Source organism: Egretta garzetta, unplaced genomic scaffold (assembly GCF_000687185.1).
Source record: "Egretta garzetta isolate BGI_Z169 unplaced genomic scaffold, ASM68718v1 scaffold14, whole genome shotgun sequence".
NCBI lineage: Eukaryota > Metazoa > Chordata > Aves > Pelecaniformes > Ardeidae > Egretta > Egretta garzetta.
In genome coordinates, this window is record NW_009259588.1 from 5,980,327 (window position 1) to 6,006,241 (window position 25,915).

The 25,915-nt window shown below is 41.4% G+C and overlaps 1 protein-coding gene across 1 annotated transcript in view; it reads left to right on the top strand.

Annotated features, from left to right (window-relative positions):
• JARID2 (jumonji and AT-rich interaction domain containing 2) overlaps positions 1–25,915 on the top strand; it is a 229,731-nt gene that overhangs the window by 114,809 nt on the left and 89,007 nt on the right. The window contains exon 3 of the mRNA XM_009637944.2: positions 11,888–12,029. Coding sequence (XP_009636239.1) covers positions 11,888–12,029 — 142 coding nt within the window. The remainder of the gene's footprint in view (positions 1–11,887; positions 12,030–25,915) is intronic.

Consider the following 25,915-nt stretch of genomic DNA (forward strand, 5'->3'; position numbering starts at 1 on the left):
GCTCCAAAAAGAATCGCCTTTCCCTCCTAGCAGCGAGGCGCCAAGCATCATGGAAGAAATTTAGGGTTACGGACAAAAGCCTGGGAAACCGATGGCTTTAAAAAAAAAAAAAAAAGTGTTTGAGAATTGCTCAGGCAGCTTTCTTCCCTCCCCTCCTCCTGGGATGTCATAGGACCTTATGCTGGTGTGGTTGTCAAGCCTACATTAAGGCTCTCAACAGATATGCAAGCACTCAGGCTGGCAGGGAATTGGAAATTTGGCTGCAGGCGGTGCTGGCGACGCATCCCCAGGTGCCTGCCGTGCATCCCTGGCATTGCAGGAGGCTGCCTGCAGTCCAGCTGGGCTGCCCTGACCCCGTGGGGCAGGGGAGAGCTGTCTGGCATGTTGCTGAAGAGGCTAGGTTGTTAACTTAAAAGTGACTGTGGCATGTTTTTTTGGGTTTTTTTTGTTTTTTGTTTTTTTTTTTTTAAAGTCAGATATTTAATTGCTCTAAACTCAGAGATCATAATTCAAGCGCCTAGTAGAAGGAGGTGGCATGCCAGGAAAAAAAAAAAAAAATCCTTGTCAGTGAAAGAGGTTGACAGCTTGACTCCTGGAGCTGGCTGATGGATGATCTCAGAGTTAGGAAGGGCATGTTCACTAAAAAGTTATTGAAAATGTGGAGTGAAAGTAATTAAAATGGTTTAATTCAAATATCTGTCATATGTGACTTGAGTTCTTGTAGAACATCTAGCATTTAGCTCAATTACTTTTTCCCAGGGCAGGAGGAAGACTTTTTCCCTCCTTTTCTTTGACTAAAAGCTCAAAGCATCTCCAGCAAAGAAAGGGCTGAATCCGTACCCACGTCTGCTGGCTGCATGGGAGGGTCACTGCTGCTGTGTCACTGGGCGGTATGTTCTTGCAGCAAATAAGATCTTCATAGCTTGTGTCACATCGGGGTAAAAAAATATTTCTTCGATCTGTCTGGATGGCTGCCCGTGCTCCTGGCAAAAGTCATGAAAGGCAAATCCTCAATGACATGCATTAAAATATCAAATGGGACTATGCGATTAGAAGTATGTCATTCAGCGTTTGCCTTTCGCGGCTTTTGTCACACGGGCAGAATTAGAGACAATTAAGCAGAGGATAACCTCCCCAAAAGGGCTTTCTGGCACTTTTCTCGTCCTTTCCCCATCCTTTTTCCTACGGCACACTGCTCTGCTAGAATCTTCCTCCTGTTCCAGAGACTGATGTTTTGCTTGCTGTTGAGGCATGTGCAGAAGTTAAATCCTACATTTATTCGTCCGGTCATTTATTTAGTTAATGTGAGAGCGAAGTTAACTCAGGCTGCCTGTTCTTGCTCCTCTGAAGGGCTGGGCTCCCGCAGCCGGGCGCAGCAGAGGGCTGGCCCAATCCCTGCTGGTGATCGCCCTTGCGGGTCCAAGGTGCTGGCCAACTGTGACTCTGGTTCCAGAAGTGGACCTTTTGTCACCTCCATCTGCCAAGGTCATACGCCCCTCCTGTTTGTATGATCCCTCACCGCAGATCAGTAGGAAACATGCTTTGTTAGGGGAAAAGCGTGTAGCAAATGTTCGTCAAGATGCTGTTTTGCTGTTGTATCCGGTTTCATGCAGATACGCTGTTTTCGAATTATACAGCCTGTAAGGGTTTCCTAGAAATTGTAACAGATATAGCCAAGGCTTGCTAAGCCTTTGGGTTTTAGCTTCACATTTCTCCCTTTTCAGGCTCCCACGTGTTCATTGCTAGCAGTGAGACATTGCATGCCTTTTTATTTCCCTTCTTGTTTTATTTGCACATTCATATGTTGTATTTTCTTCCAATTAACAGGCTCTTCCTTGCCTCACTGTGTTTGCCTTTACCTTCTTTCTTCCTCCTTCGTTTATACTCAGTGGAGACACAATTGCTAATTTTTACTTTCTAGTGTAGAATAGCTGTTGTCTGGAGACATGCTCTTGGCATAGCTTTTCTTCTCATGTTACTTAAAATACCAGAATGTCTTTTAAAATATTTTTTTTTCATTTTTACTAATCTGTCTAGTCCCTTGGTGCCAAAGTGTAGGTATTTTTGAAGTGTGGATTTATTGTTCCTTTGTCCATCCATTCCTAGTGGAAGCTTAACTCTGAAACAGGGTAAGGTATGTTACTGAGTCTAAAAGGAAATCCCAGTGATGCTGAGGTGGGGGGAAATAATCGACTAAAAAACGGGACTGCTATAGCAGTGCATCGCAGTTAACATGGATCTGTAAAAGTGATTCAGAAGGGGGAAGAATTGCCCTCACTTGGTCCTCACATACAGGTGACAAAGACCTAAAATGCTGACTAGCTTGCTTTACTTAATTCTTATTTACCAGAATAATCCATGCTTTCTCCCTTGCATGAGGAGATATTGGTGAAGAACAGGCAAAAATACTTCAGAAATGGAGTCAGTAACTTTTCTCCAAATAACTGTCAAAGACATTTAAACCAAATAAAAGTGGAAGAAACAAACAGTTTTAAAATTAAATGCTTGCTTTCACAGGCATGTCGAGGGCTTCCTTGACTCTTTCCTCTTGTGGGACACTGCCCTATTGGGTTCTCCATTCAGCCATAAAATTCCCCAGAAAAGGCAGGATGAACAAGACATGATCATTTTAGCATAAAAACCAAAGAGTAATTTATTCATATGTATGTCACTGATAATTTTGTTAATACCTGAGAACTGTTCTCTCTCTCAGTGGTTATGCACATTTTTCTATCACCGATACCCTTCAACTAAATACAGATACATTACCCTTGTGGACCTGCTTGTGCTTGTAATTGCAAATAAAATGCACGTTTAACTCTGTTTCCAGATTTCATATACTATTACCAAATGAGAGAAGATGCCCTATAGGACAGATGTCCCTGGCATAACTGCAAACCAAAGGGCACTTATTCTCCTCGGGGGAGAAATAAAGCCACTCTGTCCAGTGCCAAAATCAACATGAGGCACACACCACTGAGGGATTTTAATAATAAACTCTATATCTCATGTTGTGCTTACACCTCCCTTGCGCTTCACTGTGGTGGTTGATCTCACTACCTTTATTTTACAGGTGGGTGAGCTCGGGAAGGGGAGGTGACCTCTCCAGGGGCACCTGCTGGGCAGTGGCTGCATCTGGACAGAGTCCAGGTCCCCATGTCCTAACTGCGCTCTCTTCCTGATGGTGGTGTTCCCTTGCTTCTGCAAAAGGGCTTTATGCCTGTTCTACCCATGCTTCTCTGAACAGCAAAGGTCTATAGCTCAGGTGTTGCATTTGGAGTCCTCTTGTTCCTCCGAAGCTTTCTGACTCCAGTCCAGGGGGCTTGGGGATGGAGGTGGATGCAAGCTGTGGACATCAAATACTGTGATTCCTTGGCAACACGCAGGAAGAGTATGTGGTCCTCGTTTCCCCAGTCCTAACAGGGAGTGTTTACGGTACTATAAAATTAACTGTGTTTCTGTTTGTCTAAACTTCATGACCTTTACACAGCCTGGTACCTACTTATTAGAAAAGCTGCTGCTCTCCCCTTATCATACAGCTCCAGGCGCAATTGGTAGGAGCTTGGTAGCACAACAGGACCAAAATAACAGATAGGGAGCAGCTGGTAGAATGATGGCGGCCATCAGCTCTCCTTCCTCCTCTTTGTTTTGCTTCGTTCAGGACAGCCTTAGCTTTTGGGTCCTGAGGCAACCATTCCTTGGGTTTCTTTTTTTCTCCTCTTAAAATATAAAAAAACTGTGAAAAACCAAGGTAGCTGTTTGTGGTTTTAAGCATCTGACTTAGCTCTCTACGTTTGTAGGAGGGGGATTTAGGAGAGATTTATTTACTTCCCCAGCTTTTTTGGAGTCAGCATTACTGCTGCTATCTCTTTCACGTGCTGCTCAGCCTGGCTGGTACTCCTGTTCCCTCCCTCGTCCAGGCCTTGATACTGTGGAGCCCGGGCTGATGACTTCCTTTCTGCCTTATGAAGAAAAAGGTTCCAGAAGGGGTTGTCTGCCTCGCCCGGGGGAAGCAGAGAGGGTCGCAGTTTTCACTGTATCCTTAAAAATGCAGAAATGTCTTTTAATCAGAGAGGTGTGTCCCTTTAAATGGTTTTTTTTCTTTGTATAAACCAAAAATAACAGAAGTATACACTTCAGGTGAGGTTTTTCTTCGGATATGATATGTTACAGGCGTTGGCATATTTTTTTTGTTTAAATGTCTTCCAGATGCATATTTCATAAATAAAACTGAGGCTTGAAGTATGTCTTATGGCCTGAGGTAGTTTCCTGGCAGAATTGGATTAGGTTCATTTTTGACTGTTATATTCTTGTTTCTACCAGTTTAATACCACCACCCCTGTCAACCAACCCCCTCCAAACGAAAACAAAACACCCTTAACAGTGCTGTGTTGAAACACCAGAACAATATAATTTCAATTAATGCTGCTAACAGGTACTTGACAATGGGCTCATGTGCAGGAAACAGTCACATAAATGTCTTTGCTTGCTTAATAGCAATTTTGGATGGAGATGTAATGGGAGTAAGGAGCTTCTTTCAACCTGTATTATTTAATCAGTTCTCTTTGGTGATCTTGTCTTTTGACAGGCTGACAAACACATCTTGTGCTGTAATGTCATTCATGCTTGGCTTCCGTAGTAATGATGTATATCTACATATAAAAGCATTCGTCTAGTCATTTATGAAGACTGTACTAGCTATTTGCTAACAGTTTTTGGCATAACAGTACTGCTTTATGCATATGCTCTGTTATGTACCACAATCAACCCAATGTCCAGTGGCTTGTCATCTGAAAAGCCCACATACCGTTAATTACCTTCAAGGTGGCAACACAGAGCATCGTGTGGTATAAACAACAACTGTTTCATGATGTGGTTTTTTATTTGGACACAGAAAACTGTTGTGGTTTTGCATTACCAAATGAGATCAAAACAGCATTTTCTAGATGACAGCTATCCTTAAAAAACGGACAGGGAATAGGTATTTCTTAACCCAGACACAAATGTTTTGGCTTGTTTTGTTTTTAAATTATGTTACTACCATGAAAACCCAGTCCTTTAGTCTCTAAGACAACCATGGCATGAAAATAGGCCTTATTTTCTAGGCGTGTTGTCTGTTTAATATGTAATGTGATACCTTGTCATGCTGTGACAATGTGACAGATGGCATTTGCACTATAAAACTAAATTATCTTTTGTGCATAGCAGTACCACAGCTAAATACAGTAACTCTGTACAGTATGCTGATTAATGCAGACTGTTGCAGATGTTTTGGAGATACTAGTATGTTTTAACTTGGCGTCAGATGATTAATGGTTTTATTTAACATGCCTACCAAGATTTTGGTAGTGTTTCTGTATGTACTCCGGCAAGTAAGGGTGTTTTTAGTAGAAGATAAATTTAGGGTTACAGACAATGGGATATGAATTTGTATTGTATTGCAGCTGTTTGTCTATTACTTCTGGAAAATTGATGAGGACTATTGATTAATGATACTTTGCAAGTAAACTTGTGTATAAAATTATAGCTTATAATACACTGTTAAGTCCTGTAGTTCTTAGGTTGAAGGAAAATAAGAGGTGTAGGTGAGCCACCAGTTTATTATATGTATATTTTTATACAGAATATCACCTGCTTGAAACTAAGGGCTGGAGTAAATATTTAAAGAGCTGAATGTAGTAACTCTGTATTTTAGGTGTAGAAGTCATGTTGGTGGTCTTCCAAGGTGCAGTTACACTAAAGAGTTTGTCTGGGTTCAGGTGGCTCAGACTTCTCAGGTCATGGTGTGGGATGGTTAACCCCCTTGCTTTCTTACATTGCAACTACATTTGAGGCAGCTTTCCTAAAACGGACAGTGCAAAAAGAAGAAAATAACTGATTTTTTTTTTTTTGAACAAAGCTTTCCTGTACAACTCCCAAGACTGCACAGTTGAAATTTGGATGGGTATGTTACTCCATAAGTGAACAAAACTTCAAGTCCGTGCCTACGTAACTGCAATCCGTGCTATTGCATGCTCTCGTAAATAACATTGTCCCAGTGCAGTGAGAATGCTGCTTCAAGTAAATCCACTTTTTTAACCTCTTGTAACTTGTGTTTGTTTGTTTTGCCAATTGCCCTGGAAACTGGGCCTTTGTACCAGCCCAGAGTGGTTCAGCTTGCAGGGATCAGGGAGGAATGCAAGGAGGAGGGTGCCGGGGGGAAGCAAACCCAGTATCTCTTGGCAGTGGGAAGTGGGTGTCCCTGTGTGGTCAAGAAGCACCCGGGAGCAGAGTTATGCATTTCACATGTAGCTGAGATGTGCAGTATGGCTCCCTGCCCTGAACTGTGCAGACCGGCTGACATTTGGGGTTCATCCCATATAGAAAGCTGTGAATACAGTCACATTGAAATCCCCCTTATTTAGGTCAGTTAATGCTCTTGATATCTTTGGCTTATGTTTGTGTGGTGTGACTGCTGATTTTTCTAATGTGACGACTTTGTGGGTTGCCTCTGACTGTGAGAACTGACTGGAAATACAGTTGAATGTGTTTCTTTTCCTAAGCTGTTTTAGGACCAGGAAGCAACGAACTAAAATAGGTGTTGCTGTCTTGTAAGAACATGGAAATGTTCATGCTCAGATGCCTTGTTGGCATTAGAGTAAGTGATGTAGAAATAGTGTTTTGGAAACATTGTGAAAGTCCCTGCACCCAACCACTGTGTTCAAGTAACCACAGGATACTGAGGTTTTTTCAGATGCTCCCCTTTGGTTTCCTGATTATTCAGTAACTTTAATAATGAAGAACATACCAGTAATTGTAATCTCATCTATTCTTAAAACCAACTAACTAACCCCAGACTCAACCCGTGCATTTTTTCCGTCTTCCCTTATGTTGCTGCTTTCTGCTTCTCTTTTCCTCCTCTGTTTTTATTCTATGTATTTATACTTACATGGTATTTTATTGTATGGTGCATTCCCAGGCACTGTGACTTTGCATCACGTGTTCAGGTGCTCCCAAGACCTGCCCTGGACATGCCTGTGAGCCATCTCTCCAGATGACCAGAGATGGGTTAGATCATGGCTTGAGAATAGAGTTGTAGATTGCTACTAAAAGCGTGTATGTGTATCACCAAGAATGGTAAGGTTAGCAAATCTGTACCAGTATAAATGAAACCTTACTTGGTAAATTATTATGAAAGGCTATCCGCTTGAGTCAGTGCAAGCCCCCTGGAAGTAAGCTCAGTTAAGCACATTTAATTGTTCTTTACACACACTGGTTTTGGTGAAAGGGACATGGCCGTTGCTGGAGAAGGCTCAGCAAGACCTCTGCCCAGTTAACAACTACAGTCAGGAAGCAAAGGGGGTAGTGAGATGCAGTGGGACCAAGAGGGAGCACGCTCTGCAAAAGTTGTAAAGCCATGATATCCAGATTCTGTCTGGATCACCCTGGAGGCTACGGTTCAGCTCATGGCAGAGCCTTTCCTGCATGTAAAAAAACAAACAAACTTGTAGCCACAGACAGGTTTGAAAACATTCAGACCATGGAAGGCAAATAAAAAGGAGGTGATAGAAGTCTCTTTAATAATGACTGGGGTACAGAGGGCAGAAAGGGCTGTTCTGCTTCCCCCAGCTTGTAACAGAGTGGGTGTAATACTCAGATTTGCTGCTTTTTCTCAATGTAGTTAGAGCTGATAAGTGGGGTTTTTTTTCCTTTTTGTCTTTTTAAGCAGCATATAACTAAAACTGCAGTTTTGTATTGCAGCTTATGTGGAAGTTTAAAAAAGAATTCAGCAAAACTGTGAAGTTGATGTTTATGCAGCTAAGATAGAAAGGATGTTAAGATCCCCATGTCTTAGTTTTAAGCTGCCCTTTTCAATTACTAGGAATTAGTAACTGGCCTTTCTCTTAAAGTATCTAGCCTTGATCAGTTAGAGCCAGGACACTGTATTCAAGGGACCATAGATGTCATCTGATATGTGAGTTCCTGTATTTCTGACTTAATTAAATAATTCATTATTAGTGACTTAGTTAAAGCAGTGTTTATTCAGTGACTTTGAGCCGTTCAGTGCTTCAGTTCCTTTTAAACTTTGGCAGCAAATATGCACTGCTTCACACTCTATATAAATTATTATTCACGTAAGTAATTTTAATATGAAATCCTACACTGACTTATAATCCAAGTTGCTGTACTTTCAAATTTAGTTTTAATGAGGTTTAGTTTTTTTTAAAATCTACTTTGACTTCTAAACCAAACACTTCATATTACAGGAATAAAGTCTATTTTTATCAGCCCCGATTTATTCTGCCTAATTATTTGGGCCTTGCGGTCGGTCATGAGCCCAGCTGCCTGGGGAGAAGGCAGTGAGAGCTGGGGCTGAGATGAGCCCAGTGGGCCAGGGGCAGGCAGACGCTGCCAGGTCTCTGACAGATGAGAATGTAACTGGTCACGGGCTTTGCCATGAACCAGGGCTCGCTGGCAGCGTGATTTAGAGGTTGAAGGGCACACCCATGGAAAAGCAGTAGAGGAAGGGCACAGCCATGGAAAAGCAGTAGAGGAACTGTTTGTCCCTTTGATTTCTGTTTGGCTCTTGATGGCTTGCTGGTTCCTTGACTGTTGCTGGGTACTCCAAAGTAGCCAGGATTGAAGAGCAGTTCAGCTCTTCAGACTATGCAAAAGACCATTTTCTTGCTCGGTTGCTTTTCCCTCTTTACACACAGACACAATTGCAGTACTTTGCTTTTAAGAAACATGAATGCTTTGCTGCTTCTTGTAACTTGGTTAACTTTGGAGAGTCAACCCACGTGATGGATGTGCACCAGACTCTGTTCCTGCAGTGCACCAGCAGACCCATACGTCCCATCAGCTGCACTGGTGCCAACTCCATTAATGGTGATGGGGGTGCCCGAGTGTCACCTGGCACAACTGTGGGGTCCCCACCCCATCCTGGGGCCTCCAGACCCTTTATAGCTCCCGATTAATGCACAGCAGAAAAGAGTGTGTTTTATCTCAGTTAGAGATAGCCGGAATGGCATTTGAAGTAAAAGGTATCTGGGGGCTAACTGAATGCATTTGATATAAAAATGATTGAGTGGCAATAAACTTTATAATAGCCTACTTCAGCATGTGCTTTCTCTCCAGTGCTTGGAAGAAGGCGGTGGACTCCGTCTGTCTGTGACTTTCATCACTTCAGAGCAGATTTTGCAATTATGCTGGCCCTGGAAACCTGTAGAACATGACACCCGTTCCCATTATTTATCAGTATCTCTCATTTGTAGTTTTATGACTCCGTTTTAGGACACTTGTTTTAATTGGTTTCAGCTGACAATAGCTAACTTCAGTTATTTGCAATATTGCGTTTTGGGATGGTGCTGGTTATGATGAATAATAGTAGACAAACCTATATATTTCCTTAAGGGACACAAATCATGCTTGTCTTCCAAGTGCACTGATGGTTTGGCAGGGTGAAAGGATGAATAAAAATTGCCTTCCAAGTGCGTGCAAGTTGACAGCCCAAAAGGTGATTTTCTTGACTCATATACTTCAGGTTGCTGGGTTTTACGTCGCAAGTCTCCAGAACAAATATTGCTTTTGGAAAACCTAATCAAATTCTGCCATAAGAGTTCAGTTACTGCGTATCAGGCCTCAAATGATATGCTTGATTTAGACTTCTCTGGAGTTTAAAAATCGTAAATTTTATCAGCAGTGGTTTTCTGGAAAAATGCAAAGCAAAAGTTGAAACTTTTTTAGAACAAACTTGGGCACTAGGGTTTCTAGTGAGGGTGAATTCAGCATAGAAATATAAACCATTTAATGTTTTTTAAAAGGCTCCCTTCATTTCCTCAGGAGCACTTTGAATGCATGCTGTCACCCCACATCGTATCATTGTGTTACCTTACAAACTTTGTTGTAGTATCATGTGCTGATACTGAAATTTGTATTATTTGTTGGGTCACAGTTTTAGATGTCTTTAATGGAAAGGAAGTATCAAAAGGAATTTAACAAAAGGGGAGTGAAAAGGTAATTTGGGTCATTTAACTTCTCTCTGCCAGTCTCAGGCTGGCTAGAAGAGACATTTTAATGTAAAAATTGGTGCTTAGTTTCAACTTTTGCTTTGTGGGCTCCATATTGGGAAGAAAAAAAGTAGAGCTACCAATTCATTGCACCTTCCCCACAAAAAAAAATCCAGGCTTCTATTTTGTAGGTAGTATTTTGAACACAGGGTACAAAAACTGCAGCATGTGGCTACCATGTAGCCACTTCTGACTCCAAGTCAAGAGAAATTTGGTGTAGTTCAGAATGAGTAGGAGCAAACTTTGATTGGAAAAAGAAGAGAGCGATACGATGTAGTGATCTGATGCAGACTACGGATTAGGCTGTTTAAAACCGGGCAATCAAAGCGATTAGATTGGAATGGTAAGCGCTGAAGGGTTCGAGAGCCCACTAGCAGATGTTGTATCGCACTCGGTCATAGCGCCCAAGCGAGCAGTGAATAAATGGCCCTTGGGGAGGGAGCGTTCGGCCGCGGCTGTGGCCAAGCAGCCAGTTCTTTGAGCAGACAGCTTGCCGGAGGAGGTGCCTTCCCCTTGCTCTGGTTATGGTTTGGTGTCTCGTTGAAACTGAGCTTGGTTGAATGCTCGGTTACGCGATGAGTAAGTACATTGATGGCACTAAATGGTGATTTTTCCTGAAAACAGAGGTCTGAAACGGTGTAACACTCATGTAGCCCTGGTGAAAAGTTTTGAGCTGCTGTTACTAGTAAGCGGTTTTGGTTTACTACTCTTAAGCCTTGCTGCCTGGCTTATCTTGAAAGGGGTCGGCCCCCTCTCTGTTTTCTTTTTAAGGTGCAACTATAGAAAGGAGGACTGAAATGACCAAGGGAGGGGAGTCCTACCAGTGTTTCTCTGAGGAAATAAAGCTGTGAAACAAAGCTTTGTTATGCCATTTGCAAAAGTAGTTTGGCAGAGAGATGGGAAAGCATTCTCCTGGATATAATTGCAGCTCCTCTGGTAATAAGCTCTTAAAACACCAAGTAAATACTGAGCTGATAAAATTCGTAGTAATTTTCCTCCCTCTCATCCCAAAGCTTACTGAAGAACGTGTTGCTATTTTAATTCTTCCTTAAGTCTGAGTGGCTTCATTGGCTGTCTGTTGTTGTTTTACTGTAAGGGGCAAATTATATTACTCATTTGAGTAGAACATGCAAAATCTGTTAAACATTATGTTTGTATGAGGCCCAATGCTTTCTTCCATCTATGTGACTCTGCTTGCTGTAGTATTCCTCCAGGAGAGAAAAGGCACAAAAGGGAAGGCAGCTGTGGCAGACATTTCCACTGCCTTGTGTACCTTTGCCGGCAGTCTGGAGTTTCTGTAGTTAAGTGACATTTGGCTAGAAGAATCAGACGTTTGATGTTCACCCCTTTGGGATTGAGGATTTTTTTTAAAAAGGATCATAAATTGCAGTAGTTGGAAGCAGCAGAATGAAGAGCAAGACAATGACAAATTGACCAAATGGCAGCTTAATTTTATATTGATCTACAGAGAAATACAAAAGACTCTCATCTATGCCAGTCAACAGGAGTTCTGTAAAACAGGGATGAGTTAATGACTCTAAGCTGTGTCCCTTTTTGAGTACGGGATGTGACAAGATTACAAATATGATTGCAAACACCTGTAGTGTAGTTATTTGGGATTGGGGGCTTATAGTTAACTAAATTGGAAACACACAATCAGGCAGGTTCTTACTGGATACCTCGGTTTAAAATCAATGTTATCAGCATATCTCTTTGCAAGATAGTTGCTTTGGGCATCAACTCTCCACTGCTAGTGTTATGCATGAATTTTTGTAAAATCCATTTGGCGCTGGTAATGCAGGTTTTGAATATTGTGTACAACTTTGTCATGTTTGCAGGACTTCTCACTAATGGCCAATCTAAAGGATTAGGACCAGGATCAGAACAGCTGGAGAATGAGAAGGACGATGCATCGCAAGTGTCCTCAACGAGCAATGATGTTAGTTCTTCAGATTTTGAAGAAGGGCCCTCGAGGAAAAGGTCAGTACTGCATTATGATTAAAGTATAGCCTTTCTGTTTTATCCCTTTTGTGCTATAAGGTTGTGATTATGTTGTCAGTAGGGTATGGTTGTACATACTGCCCTACCATAAACAGACTTTCCAGTGTGGAGTCCTTCTAGTAACAGTGAGGATATAGTAAATTTTGTTTCATCCATCGATATAGATGGTTCTTGTTGTTTTGGAAAGGATGGAAAAGTAGTTGTTGTTTTGCAGTAGGTGATTGCTAAATTAAATGCCTTAAGACTCTGTCCTCCTGTCCTCCCTCCTCCTCCCCTCTCTTTGGCCTCTCAGGGACATGTCAATATGTATGTGTGTGTAATCTCAAGGAAAGCATCGCTAATGTACTTAGTGTTACTGTTGTTAGTTTTAATTTTCTGTGAATGAAACCACGTGAAATTAAAAAAAAAACAAACCAAAACCACCAGATGCTTCTGAGAAGAGAAACTGTATAGTGAGGCAGTGTGGTGGGCATTGGTTGCAAAGGACTACTTTGAGATACTGCTGTAGCAAGCTGCCTCCTCTTTCCTAGAAGCCAGTTACGAGGACTCAAGCCAATCTATTATAGAAAATATGCTGAGAATGCAGGAGGCTTGGAGATGTCCTCTGTATGAAGTAAGAACCAAAACAAGCTGTCTGAAAAATGCCATTTAAAAGAGAGAAACGGAAGATGCTTTCTCAACCTTTTTCCTCTACACTCCTTGCATCCTAGTCCCAAGCTAAAATGAATAGTAAAATAAAGTTATCTTTCAAACAAAAGAAATATTCCTATTTTCTGTGTGATCTTACAGTTCCCCTGAGAAGCCTAATGGGGTAAGGAGAATGGTGCTTTCCTGGGCGACCCCCGTGTGTCTGTTCCTGTTTCCCCCACCCTTGGTCCCCAAACCTTTTTTACCTCCTGAGCAACGAACTCAAAGTCTAGTTAATCAGCCCACTTAGCTCCTCCGGTGTGTCAGAATAAAATTTGTGTTGTCTTCTATACTGGTAAATATTTTGTAAGGCTTATTGCATCCCAGTGCTCGTCAGGGAAAAATATTTGTGTGTTTATTTTTGGCTTTATGAGATATAATGGAGTCTGGAAAATGATTTCTGCTGAGAAATTTAAGTGACATCCACTGTAGGCGTGATATTGGGAGACAGTGGTCGTCATTTCAAGGCATTGCCACTGATGCTTGCATGTTATCTTAAGGAATTTTTGCTGCCCTCTGCACTTGCCTTGTCTCCTTGTTCCTCAGCTGCACTGACACAACCGCTTGCAGGGTCGTGCCATGAGTAAGTTCAAGGAGCTGGTTAGGATTAAAAATAGTAGCCAGAGGAAGACTGATTGAGAATTTTGCCAGAGTTCTTTATTTTTAACCTGTGTGAGTTTTCATACCTGGTTCACAGCATGGCTGCAGGAGCAGCCACTAGTGCAACCGAGGGGGCATCCTCTTCCTCTCTTGGGGCTGGCAAGGGGCAGGAGGGCTTGTCCTTTACACTGTTCCTGCTTTTGGTGCCCTGCACAGTCCAGCTTCAGAAGCGAGTTGGATTGCTACATCACCATCCCAAGAAACTGTGTTTAGAGTATTGCAAGCAAAATTTTTTTGGAGGAAAATTTGCTAGTTTCTGGCTGTGGGAATTGAGAAGTAGCTGGGTGGTTCAGGCCTAATAATAGGGAACTTCGTGCCTTTGGTACTTTTTGGGTTAAAAACAAACCACCACCACCACCCAAACAGAAGCTAAGGTGAAAAATATCTTTCTGGCTTTTGTGGAAGACAAGGCATCATTTCAGTTCTTCTTCATGCATCATGAACTGTTGACACAGTATTATGTTTGTTGCTGCAGTTGCTGTGTAGGAGAACATTCCGGTTCTGTTTCCATTTACACCCAACACAGACTTTTATCTACTTTTTTCCTCCCCCAGCTTCCTCTGTGCAGACAGACCTCCTCTGGGCTCCTTCTCTTAAGCTGTACTGCAGCATGTTGAGTGTTGTGATGTCTTCCTGTTGTTCCCTTTGACATTTTTTGTTTTGTTTAGCTGAATATGTAATGATTCCTCGATCGTGGCCATCTTGGGATCCCACAAAGAGTTGTGCCAGAAATACTGGGTGGACAAAGGATATGCAGGAGGATGAGGAGGGGGGATGGGACTGAAATGGGATCTATGGGTTCACTACCTCAGCTCAGCAAGTTTTGAGAAATTGTCCCCTCCTTGTCTTCCCCGGGCTTCCTCAAAATCAAACTTTTCAGTTGTCTGTTCAGCTCTGTATAGAACTAATGGCACTCTTGTGCTAAAATACACATTTAAACACTGTAGCTTTAGCATGTACTTCATGCAGTTTTTTCCCCTCCCCCAAACGAGTATTTGTCTTCTCAAAATAACTGCTGTATAGCTGGTGGTATATGCAGTGAAATGATTTTAGGGCTTGGTGCACTTAGTGAAGCGTATGTGTTTGGAACTTGCTCTATACAATACAGTGAGTTTTGAGTACCAGGTTTCCTGTTGTGTTTGAACCATGCATATATGTAAGCTACTATTTATTTTTTTAATGGGTTGTGAGGTTTTGGTGGGGTTTTTTCTGGTGTATGGCAGGAATGTTTCTTTTGGAAACTTGAAACTGTCATCTTCTCAAGGAATAGGCCACCTGTATTTCACACCAGTGACAGCAACAAAGGGTGCTAAGCAAGTAAGCATAGTCAATAAGGGAGGCTGTTGTAAGGAGCTCCAGTTTGTTGAGTAGTTTAAGGCTCTGGTTTGACCTTGCAGTTCTTCAGTGCAGTGGCAGGCTGGTACTATGGAGGCAAACAGTCTCTTCCCAGTTTTTTATTCCCTCCCCTTCCCAGCTGTCATGTCTGGCAATCTTCTGGCCCCCAGGTCAGTCAGTTTAGTGGATTTTCCCCCCTGCTAGAGCATGTCACGTTATATAAATAGAACAGGGAGATAGATCCACATGTGTGTACAGCATGTGTGTGTTTAATTTGCATTTATAGTTGATCCAAACTCTTCCAGTTTCAGAGATGATTTGCACGAGAGCCTGGATGAATAGCAAGTGCCAATTCTCACAGCAAGCTGAGTGGAGGGTGAGTTTGCTAGCAGTTAGCATTGCCACGTGGTCTTACTATGCCAGTCATCTCTGGTGTAGATTTTCCTCAGGTCAGAACTAGGCAGTGGATGTTCCCAGCAAGTTACTGGTCAGAGGACTTAGTTGTAGATAGGTAGGTGCTGACAAGCGTTTGTGGGGGAGGCAAACCCCTACCACCCTGCCTGTTGATCAGTGAAGGGATTACTGCCTAGCATTCCTTATCTCGCACATACATGCGGAGCTGTGTAACATAACAGTAGAACCCCCAACCAAGCACTGCTTCACATTTATCACATCTATTTTTTTTTTTCAGTTTCAACACATTTCCTAGTAACATAACTTGATTGAAGAGCCATGCATGCCATGAAGAGAGCATTTTGATGGCAGGAAAGAGATTGCAGTTCTGGTGAAAGTAGGCTGATTTAATATAATGCTGCAGATTTTGTTCAGAAACTCACTTAGATACTTTGTGTTTGATGGGCCAGGCTTTTCAATGCTGTGGCCCACTGCTGTTAGGCTTCGAAGGGCTCCAACTAGTCTTTGTAGGTATTTTGTCAGTAATTAACACCTTTGCTCCCTGGGGACTAGAGGAAGCTTCCTACACAGCCAGATTTGCAGCCAATGGGAAAAGTCCCATCTCCGTTTCTTTTTAAATGTAGAGGTTTAGATTGCAGCAGAAACCATGGAACAGTACTAAAAGTGTGCAGCCTGCCATTGTGTTACACTGCAGGTTTCAGCTGCGATAGCTTGGTGGTGGTAAGGAGGAAAAGAAGGACATGTACAGCTTTGACTGTGCAAAGTCTTCAGATCAGTCCAAAAATTGTAAGACCTACTTACAGAATAAATGACATTTAAGGAGGATTGGCAATGGCAATAGTGGCAAGCTCAGGACTTGAAAGTACTTAAATTTGTTTGAGCTTCCACTCAAAGAATAGACAATACTTGCTTTGGTCTGAGCTGTGTCTATTACAAGTGACCAGGTCTGAGTGGGAAGCAGAGGGTTAATCCTGAGTAGTAAATACTACTTTCAGCCAGTAAAGAGGTGTCAGTGTTATTCTAGCATTTGGCAAAAGCTAAGCATTCAAATATTACACTGAAGCTGTTGTGTAATGGGTTGCTGTCTTGACTGCCGCATAAGTGAGAGCAGTTTCCAGTTTGTTGAATGGTTCTGGGAGAGATGAACAAAAGCATTGGCATACAGGCTTGATAAACTATCCGGTTGGATGGCCTTCACTGAGCAGAGAGCATGCATTTTAAAAACCCATAAAAAAGGTAATTGCTGAAGGAGAAGTGGTGTAACTTCCATGTAGCTGCAAGTTCTTGGTATGAATCTCCAATTTCTGGCTATGATTCTCAGTTGAGAAGGTCAATAGGTAACAGGCCAAAGGTGTTTGAGTCTCTGTGCTGGATGCTTGTACATTTTTATGGGCAACTCTTAAGACTACAACGACTGGCAATTAATAACAGTGTGCGGAGACAACTATATGTTTTCTAGCAACAGTTGCTCACCTTACCCAAGAAGAGACATATGCAGAGCAGACTTTATGTGACAATATGTTAATCTTTGGTTCCTGCTACTGATCAGGTGGCTACTCATTTACATGGCCCCCTTCCCAGAAATGCACACGAGGAATTGCCAAATGCACAAATGCATTTATCTTCTATTGTAAAGTTCTGTTAATAGAAGGCTGTGATAAATGGGACGAGGTTGACTGACTTTAATAGTAGCTAAGCTTTAAATTTGGATTTTTTTTACTTAATGTTAGAATATTTTCTCCATTAAGGGGGACAAAGAAGTTTGTTTAGTTCAGAAGAAAAATAGGGTGAAGAAATTTCCCCCTGTCGCAGGAGCAGCAGAGCGGATGCATGTTCCCCCCTGGATCGAGGGTGTGCACAGCTCCCAGGAGAAGACACTTTGTCCAGTTCTGCTACAGGGAAGGTTGCTGGCAGCAGGAGGAAGGGACAACCCACTGGGGAGCAGTAGTGTTTTAAGCTGCCACAGCTAGATTGGCCAGAAATTGCTTATTAGGAATCTTCCAAGGCCTTTAATTAATACAGCAGCTTTCTGCTAACGGTCTTAAGCATGTGACAGAATTGTGGTTGTGTGCTACAGCAAGGCCAATCTGTGGGATGTGCTCCTGCACCTTGCCTCATGCTGGCTCCCTGCTGCCTGCTCCGTTTTCCTGTTTGCCTTTTTTAAAAATACTTATTTTTAGATGCCTATTTAAGTCGCCGAACTGGCTCACTGTGGGGCAAGATGAGTGTCAAGGTTTGTCAAATGAAAAGGTGGCAGTATGTGGCCAAGGAGGAGTGGGAAGTATGCTGGTCTCCTTTGGCTGGTGGCCGCACAGCTGGTAGGCTGGCAGAGTTGTGTTGCACCCTCAGCACAAAAAAGCCAGTCAAGGGTAGGCAAGCTTCTGTGTATTAGGCAAGCTGCTAATTTAATTAGTTTCTTTTAGTGATATACTCTTTTCAACTTGGGCTGCAAAAGACTGTCCTGCAGCAGAGCTGTCAAAAGATTGAGGGGACTGGGGGTTGGTGTTTTGGTTTTGTTTTTTTTTTTTTTGTCAAATTGTTTTTAGAGTTAATAATGAACGGTCTCTTTAGCACTAGAATTAGTACCTTCCATGCAAGATGAAAACAAAGGTCAATCCCGTTCCTACATATGTAAGTTTGTGAGGGATTTCTACTCAGTATTGTAGGTGATGGAGAGAGCAGTGTATCGTGACTCAGGTGTGGAAGCAGGAGATTGCTCATACTATCAAAGTATTTTTCCAGGACCTTTTTAGTGAATAGTCTTTTCACTAATTGAAACACTATATAGTGTATTTGTGTTCAGCTGTTGCCTGCTACCACATAATGTAATCCCACTTATCAACCAGGTGCTTGTATTATTTTTTCCAAATCTAGTAGGCTATGCAAATCTGCACTAGTTATTTGCTTATGAAGAACTACATTGATCCACAATAAAACCAAAATGGCAATAAGCTTTATGTATAATTTTGATTTTTTTTTTTACCCCCACTCTGAAATTCTGATATGAGTGGAATACATTTTTAGTCCAACACATTTATATTTAAATAACAAGCCTTATAAACAATAGTCCATTGAAGTGGATTTGCACAGGAATAGTAAAAAGACAGATTACCTGCTTTATAATGCAAGTCAAGGAGATCATTCTATGTAGTTTGAGAAGTAAAAAAACCCAAGTGATTAATGTTCTTTCAGTATTTTCATAAGGAACAAACAGGAGTTGTTGACATGGATTCTTCTCTGCTACAGGCAAAGATATAGCAAGGTACAAGAATCTGGGAATGCTTTAACTTAGTGGGTAGGCAGCTACATAAACAACTTGTTGGAGTAGTGATTCAATAATTACGAAGGTACAATTTATAGCAGCTGAGAAGTGTTAAGCAATGTCTGATTCAAACTTGCTTGCCCTCACCTGCCACCTTCTCTTCAGAAGTCAGAGTTGGAGGAGGTTTTCATGACCTTGACCTTGGGCTTGTCCCTTGAGGGACTAGGGAAGTTTCCAAAGCCAGACCAGACGGGTGCAGTTCTTTCTGTGGTTCTGTGCTGGGCAAACGTTCTTTCAGCTGCTTGATAACCCATCCCTACTGTCATTTACTTTATTCATGTGGCTCACCCGTGTATGACAGGCCAGATGATGACTGCTTAAATACCAGGGAGAAGTTGGTCTGAACTGATGTAGGAAATTATTGATTCTGTACCGAAAGACACTTTTTCCAAGCAAATTTGTGTGTCAATGTGAAAGAGGTTTTTTGAGGCACACAAGACACTGGCTATATAAGACTTTAGCCTGATGTTTGGGTTAACATAACTCATTGCTGAATCTGATTTCTCTGTCATTTTCCACATGCACCTGTGCTGTTGCTTGGCCTTCTCTTACCTTGATATTACAGTTCAGCTACTGACTGATGTCTTAGCCCAGTGCCCAGTCTGCTGCTGCTGAGATTTGGGGGAGAGGAGCCACCTGTCCAACTTGGTCCTTTTTAGAACCTTATTGACTTTGTTCCTCTCTGAAAATGATCTTTCTATTACTGTCCTGTCCAGAGAGCAAGGCATTTACGGACAATCCACTTAGCTGGCATTTCAAAAAGACATGTTGGTATTAGAACTATTTTCCATTGAGGACTGTCTGTATCTGGACAGCCAGTGGGTGTTTTTTCTTCCCAAAGCCCCATGCTACTTCAGAAGAGATGTTACATGTGGTAGATATTCCCAGGGATTTTGTCATATTAGCAGAGATAGACTCATTGCTTTGCCCTTAGCTGTTTCTGGCTGTTGCTGTTTTTCCAAAGCCAATCCACCACATCCTAAATAGTGGAAACATGGGTAACTTGAAATATGTATGGTTTTTGCTTTGAGTCATGTTACCCTTGTAGGTAAAATGTTGCATCCTCGCCAAACATTGAGACCCATGATATCTCCCTACAGCTTTGTCTGCTCACTCCATGAATCAATTTCCATGATCCTGCAGCATGAATGGGAGGGGAAACAACCCAAACATTCACATGTATTACAAATGAGTGTCTTTCCACTTATTCCTCCATTTTTAATTCCCCCCAAATGAATTTAAAATCAAAGACAGGAAGGAAAAAAAGGCATATAACTGCATTTTGAAGATCACGGCATTGCCATGATTTTTTTCTGTTAGGTTATTTTAAAGAATGGGATTCTACTTTAAAATTTTGATTCCTAGAAATTAGCCACCCTAGCATTTGCAGTGGTCTTATTCTTTTGGAAAAGAAGAGATTACTTAATGAGAACACATTCAGCACCATCAAGTGTGGGTAAGATTTCAGAATTAAATGAAACAGATTCAGTTTCTTGCATAAAATCAAAATTTTAGCTTAAAAAGATGTCGACAGATAAAAATAATTCTAGCAAGAATAAAAGGCCAAGAATGGAAAAGCAGAAACCTGTTCCTGGAATAAAGATGTAAAATGCTGTAATATTTGGCAGTGAGCAGTTTGCTGAGATTAAATTTAGTAACAGTTTTATAAAGTAAGGCCACTTTTTAGTGGTCTTTTGAAGGACTGGGAAACAAAGGATATGGGAAGAGAAGTACAGTCTGAAGATTCTTGATATTTTCTACTTTGTAGTAATAGTGGGCTCCTGTCTTTTAATTCAGACTAACGTTTGGAATGTAAGGCTGATTTGCCAGAAGAAATTTTTCATTTTGTTGTGGCAGGCTGGAGATGATTTAGTAGGCTGCTTTACTATAGCTTCTCCAGTCTCCAGACAAGATCTCTGAAGATCTTGCTGCTAAGTACTGTAAGACCTGGTTTGTGTTTTAACTAATATTTAAGCCAACTGGTGATGGAAGCATCTAGTTTCTTTTATATGGGCGTTTAGAGGAGATTTACCATGGGCTGTCTGCATACATAATATCTGCTTATAATTCTGACCCGAGTGTTTTGTATGTGTGCAAGTTAAAAGCCATCTTGGGTTGAAATAATGTTGTCCTGTATGCTCTGCAAAGATAATGATATCAGAAGAACAATCAGAGCACCATTCCAATATTTTAAAGTGGAACTGTATCCTAACATTGAGTTTTAAGTACATTTGGGTTTGGTTTCTTTAAAATTTTTTTGTAAGTGTTTGAAGATTGTGTTTATACTGTATGCTGGTTTGGCATACACTAAACTATAGGAAATCTTATTCTGTATTTATTCCTGTGGCTGATCTGGACAATGTGTGAGTGGTAGGAATATATTTTTGCCGTGTTCCTTGCAAATGGCCATGTGAGCATGGGCTACTGCTGATTCACCAAAACTGACCACAGTGTGGGTGTTAATGTTGTTACGGGTCAGATCAAAGCAGATGTTATCCCAAGTAGGGAGCTGGTTTCAAGACTCCCAGATGGATGATAGGGGTGTGGGGTGGTGTGAGTACTGGTCAGAAATAGGGCAGTCCTCATCACCAGCACTGAAGCTGGGGAGTGCAAGAGCTCTGAATTGAATTTGAAAAGCTCTGAACTGAATTTGAAAAGCACAGATCTTTTTTACTGTACATATCTTCTCTGGCACCTTCTCAGGTCTCTTGTGTTAATAGAAAAATCACAGGCATTTTACATATATGGTCTAGCCTATGCTGGTATAGTGCTTTTCCTTTATTTTCTTCCATTGCTGCATCCAGTAGCACAGAATTTCCCAAGGGAAGCTATTTTTTTTTTTCCTTCTTAACCTGAACATTTGTGTTTTTACTATTTTAATGGTATGTTTATTGTTAAATAATTTGTACAGTAATGTCATCATGTCATCATTATGTTTTGATTTTATGCTTTCCTTCTTTGCTTTTGTCTCTTGGTATTTGTTCTTGGCTCTGATTAAATAAACTAAAGCTTAAGGGATCATTGGCCATGTGGCAAATTATTTGCAAGTTCGGGTTTTTTTTTTTTTTTTCCCAGTTGTATTACAGTCTATTTCCACTGGTAGCATCCTTCTTTCAGCTTTCAGACAAGTTCTCCCCTGAGTTTCATAGTGGTAGTTACTATGGAGATGACTGTCCACTCTTCCTCTTCTCCTCCCTTGCCCTCCTCCTTCCTGGAGCTCATGCAGCTGTTATTTATCTTTTCAATAAAGTAAGTAGATTTTCCACAGACCTTGTTTCTAAAATCTCTTCTATTGTAACATGTCATTTGCCTGTAACTCTTTCACGAAATCCTGTAGAAGTTTGTTTATATGAATGAAAAATTTGGGGTATGAGTGAGGAGATCCCTAGTTAACAAGGTCACTCCTGAAGCTATTATCCCATTTGGTCTTTCTGTTCATCGGAGTCATAATTCTGCAAAATGAATTAACTGGTAATGTGTATGTGTGTATGTATGCTGAGTGTCTAGGATAGCTTTCGAATTTATTTATTTTAAATGGCAGCTTTTGGAATTCAATATAAACATATTCTGGTGCAAGTTAAAATTTCTCTGAAGAAATGAAAACTTGAGACAACACATCATTAGCCTTTTAAGTCTGAGAGACTTTTTTTTGCACCTCATCCTAATTTTGATAGCTCTTTATACAGCTTTGTATATTCTAGCTTTAACAGAAATACGGATGTTTGGGTAGCTGGCTATTCTGCAACAGGATATTTTCCTTTGCCCATATGCTGTTGTATTTCTGAACCCCTTGTCTTGAGGAAGCATTGTTTCACTTGGTGTCAGTGGTTTGGTGCCAGTGGTTTGTTGAATGACTTTGAGGTTTGAAATGTGCTCTCCAGCCCAGAAGTTCTACCATAACTACCTGGCCGAGGGGATGTCCACCTAGAAAGCCAGTGTAGCGGCACTGCTGGTTTGATGAAGGCTTGTTTCTTACGGTAGTTGCATCTTCAGAGGTTTTCCCTCTTTAGCGAGATCTTGCCCTAGGTGATTGAGCTGCGATGTTGCACTGTTTTACTTTGGCCTGTTGAGCACTCTCATCTGTGGCTTTCCACAGTCAGGAGCCTACTGAGAAGTCCCTCTGTTTTACAACTGCATAAAAAAACTACCTTGGGCTGTTGGTCAGATCATGCAAATCGCTTTGCCTCTTGTTGAGAGCCTTGGGTTGAAATTACAGCCTAATAGCCCACTATGCAGCCAGGGGCTACATGGTAAGGAGGAACGTGCTTCCCCTGACCCCATTTGTGCTGTCTCTGGCATGCTTTGCCACCTAGCAAAAGCGAAGGCAGGTGGTTTTCTACTAGGTTAGTGGGACTGGTCTCGGGGACAGATCCCCTGGGCACCTCAGTGAGTGCAGCAGAGATGGCCATGGGGAGAAAGAAAAAAAAGAGGATCATCAACCCCTCTGGGTGGTAGCAGGCTGCCCCGATCAGCTCAGCCCTCTGGGGTAACGTTGCTCTTGGATTTATTTTAAGCAAGCAGACACCTCGTCTCTTTTGGTCGTTCCTCTTCCCTGGTGAGGTGAGGGAGAGACTTTGAAACCCTGTGCTTTTTGTCTTCTGTGCTCTTTTATTATTGCTTAGATTATTCCTGGCCCTGTGACAATTTGTTCTGCAAGTTGTCAAGCAAAATGTGTATTTAAAAATAAATTACTCTAAAATTTTAATCAACTCTTTTTTTAGAAGGGAGTCTCATGTTTTTCTTTTGCATACGTCTAGTTTGCTGTGAAAGTGAGCAGCTGGGACTTTCTTGATTACTTCTATTTTTAGTGTCATCTTCTTTACACCTGCACACTGAAAATCATGGAGTTTTCTTAGCAGAGATTGAGAAATCTTTCAAACCCCCTGACTCTTAGGTCAGAAGCCTGAAACTGGGTTGGCCTGCTAATTGCAGTATCTCAGTGTGCTTGGACTTTTTATGTTTGTCTTACGCTTGAAAAATTGACCGCTATTGATTTTTCTTGAAATCTAGTTCATCCCACCCAGCTGATTCGTAAGAGAACAAGACGACAGAACAGGCGTGGCACAATTTCCAAGAACCTTGCTTTTATGTCTCTAGGCCTATGAAATCTTCTCATTACCTGAAAATTAGATTGCAAGTATTGAGTCATACCTAGGCAAACGTTACCATGCAATCAAGGTTTGGATTTTATCAGTTGTATTTCATTTCTGTTATGTAGAAATCACGTTGTCAAATTTACTCTTGATATGTGTGCTACAAGCCGTACCAGTTTAAAAGTATTTAATTGCTTCCAGTTTCCAGATGGACTGCAAAATAAACTTTAAAGGTGAATCAGATGAGAAATGGAAAAACAGGGGAGATAGCATTTGAGTAAAGGCCATGCTATTCTTATCAGGAGAATTAACTGGAGTAATTCAGAAAAAGAACATATGGAAAAAAAAGGTTTTTTCTTCCTCGAAGCTTACAGTTGCAGGATCCTGCTAGAACATGAATTCAAACTTTTGTTCCCCTTCATGCAATAAAACCACAGTATCTCCTGGTAGTGTGGACTGTGCATGTTCAAATTCTTGCCATACTGTGTGGCCTCGCACATCACTTAATCACGGTCTCTCTCTTACATTTTCAAAATTAATTGGCAGAGTTTTGAGGGATTTAAGATCAGAATAATATTTGTTTATTGGTTTGAAAAGTAAAGTAAAAATACATTATATTATTTATTTATGTTTTATTTATATCTATGTGTCTATTTTTGGATTTATGTATTTATGTCTCCACTTCCTTGTGCTGATATTAAATTAACATAGATATTCATAAATAAACAAAAAAGAAATTATCTCCCTGAAGGAGGATTTTGAGAGTGCTTTATCAGCACAACTGCATTCAAATCCATTTTTAAATAACAAGAGTTAACTCTTGGATCCACTAAAAGTGCTTATTCGTCATTGATTTCAGTGGGTCAGGCATTTTCCCAAGATGTCTACAGGCTGACGAATGCTGTAAATTAAGTGCCCCTGGTTTTGACTGCACTTGGAGTAGCCCTGCTTAATATCATTCTGGTTTTCCAGATTCTTCAGCAGAGAGTCTTGTTTATTTTCCTTTTCAATTATGTTATTCTATGTATGCTGGAACCACAGAATGAGCCATCAGAAAGTGATGCCACGCACTCTCTGCCAGGTATTTTCCCAGGCTCTTACCTATCTCATGTCAGCTTACTGCCTCTGTTCAAGTTGGTCAGTGTGAACGCCAAAATCAAGTGTTTATTGAATGGATGGCTGCCAATCTGAGTCTCATACTTGTTGGGTACTTGATTATTTTAGTGGCAGAGAAAGACGTCCTCTTCACCCACAGGATTGTTCGTTCAAAGCCTTTGGCGCTGAGTATGTGTTGGTGTTGAAGGTCCTATGTTGCATCGTTTCCTCTGAAGCTAGAGCTTATTTGCAGGGTTACTAATTCAGTGGAAGTACAAAGAGTATGTGCATTCCTAGTAAAAAATTATATCTCCTTTACATTTTAATTCGGTGTTACATTACTTCAATGAAAGTAGCTCAGATAACAAAAGTACCCCATGTTTTGAAAACCACCCTGTGTTCCTCTTATATCAGTCATAGAAACTTCCCAGTATGGAACTTTACTCCACATTATGGTCATTATTTTCAGCTTCTTAGTTTCATGTCCTTGAGCACTGGTTCCCCACCCCCTACTCCGTCCAGTTTCATGAAATGTAACTGCTTTAGCTGTTGGGGGTGTGTGTGTACCTCATTCTTTGGTGTTAGATGCTGTCTTCAGTTCAAGGCTTCAGATTGATTTGCTTCTCTATCGGGTTTTTACGTGCTGTTCAAAGCCCTCTGCCAGCCTGGGGATGCAGCTGTATGCTAATTTCCCAGTTTCTGCAAAACACTGACAGGTCACTGCCAAAATACTTGGTCCGCTTGCCACGGAGGAAGGAAGTTTCTGGGCTGTGATGGGTGAGAAAGGCAGGGTCTGGGCCTGCTGCTGTTTCTTGTTTCTTCTCAGCTCTGGGAGAGGAAGATCCTTTTCCTGAGATGGAGCTCTGATGTTGTTAGAAATGCAGCCCTGTCACATCATTATTTCTAATTTTTAACATGAAAAAGGCTAGTTAAAAGGGAATTTGTTAGAAGTTCTTGTTACTCTGTCTTCTAAAAGGAAGCGTGAATTTAATCTTCATATACCATGTCTTCATATAACAATTTTTAAAGGCTCTTTGGGCTGAAGTAGGGTTTGACATGAGGACAGACAACAATATTTCAGTATCTGGGCAGATTTCCAGACCCTGATACTATCCGCTTGTTCTCATTTCTCCTGTCCTCTGGGTGTGCTTTTCTTCCAAGACTCTTCTAACAGCTCAGGGACATGTCTTTTAGAACTTGACGTTCCCAACTTAAAAAGCAAACTGAAAAAAACTTCTTGAAGTGGAGGTCATGCACAC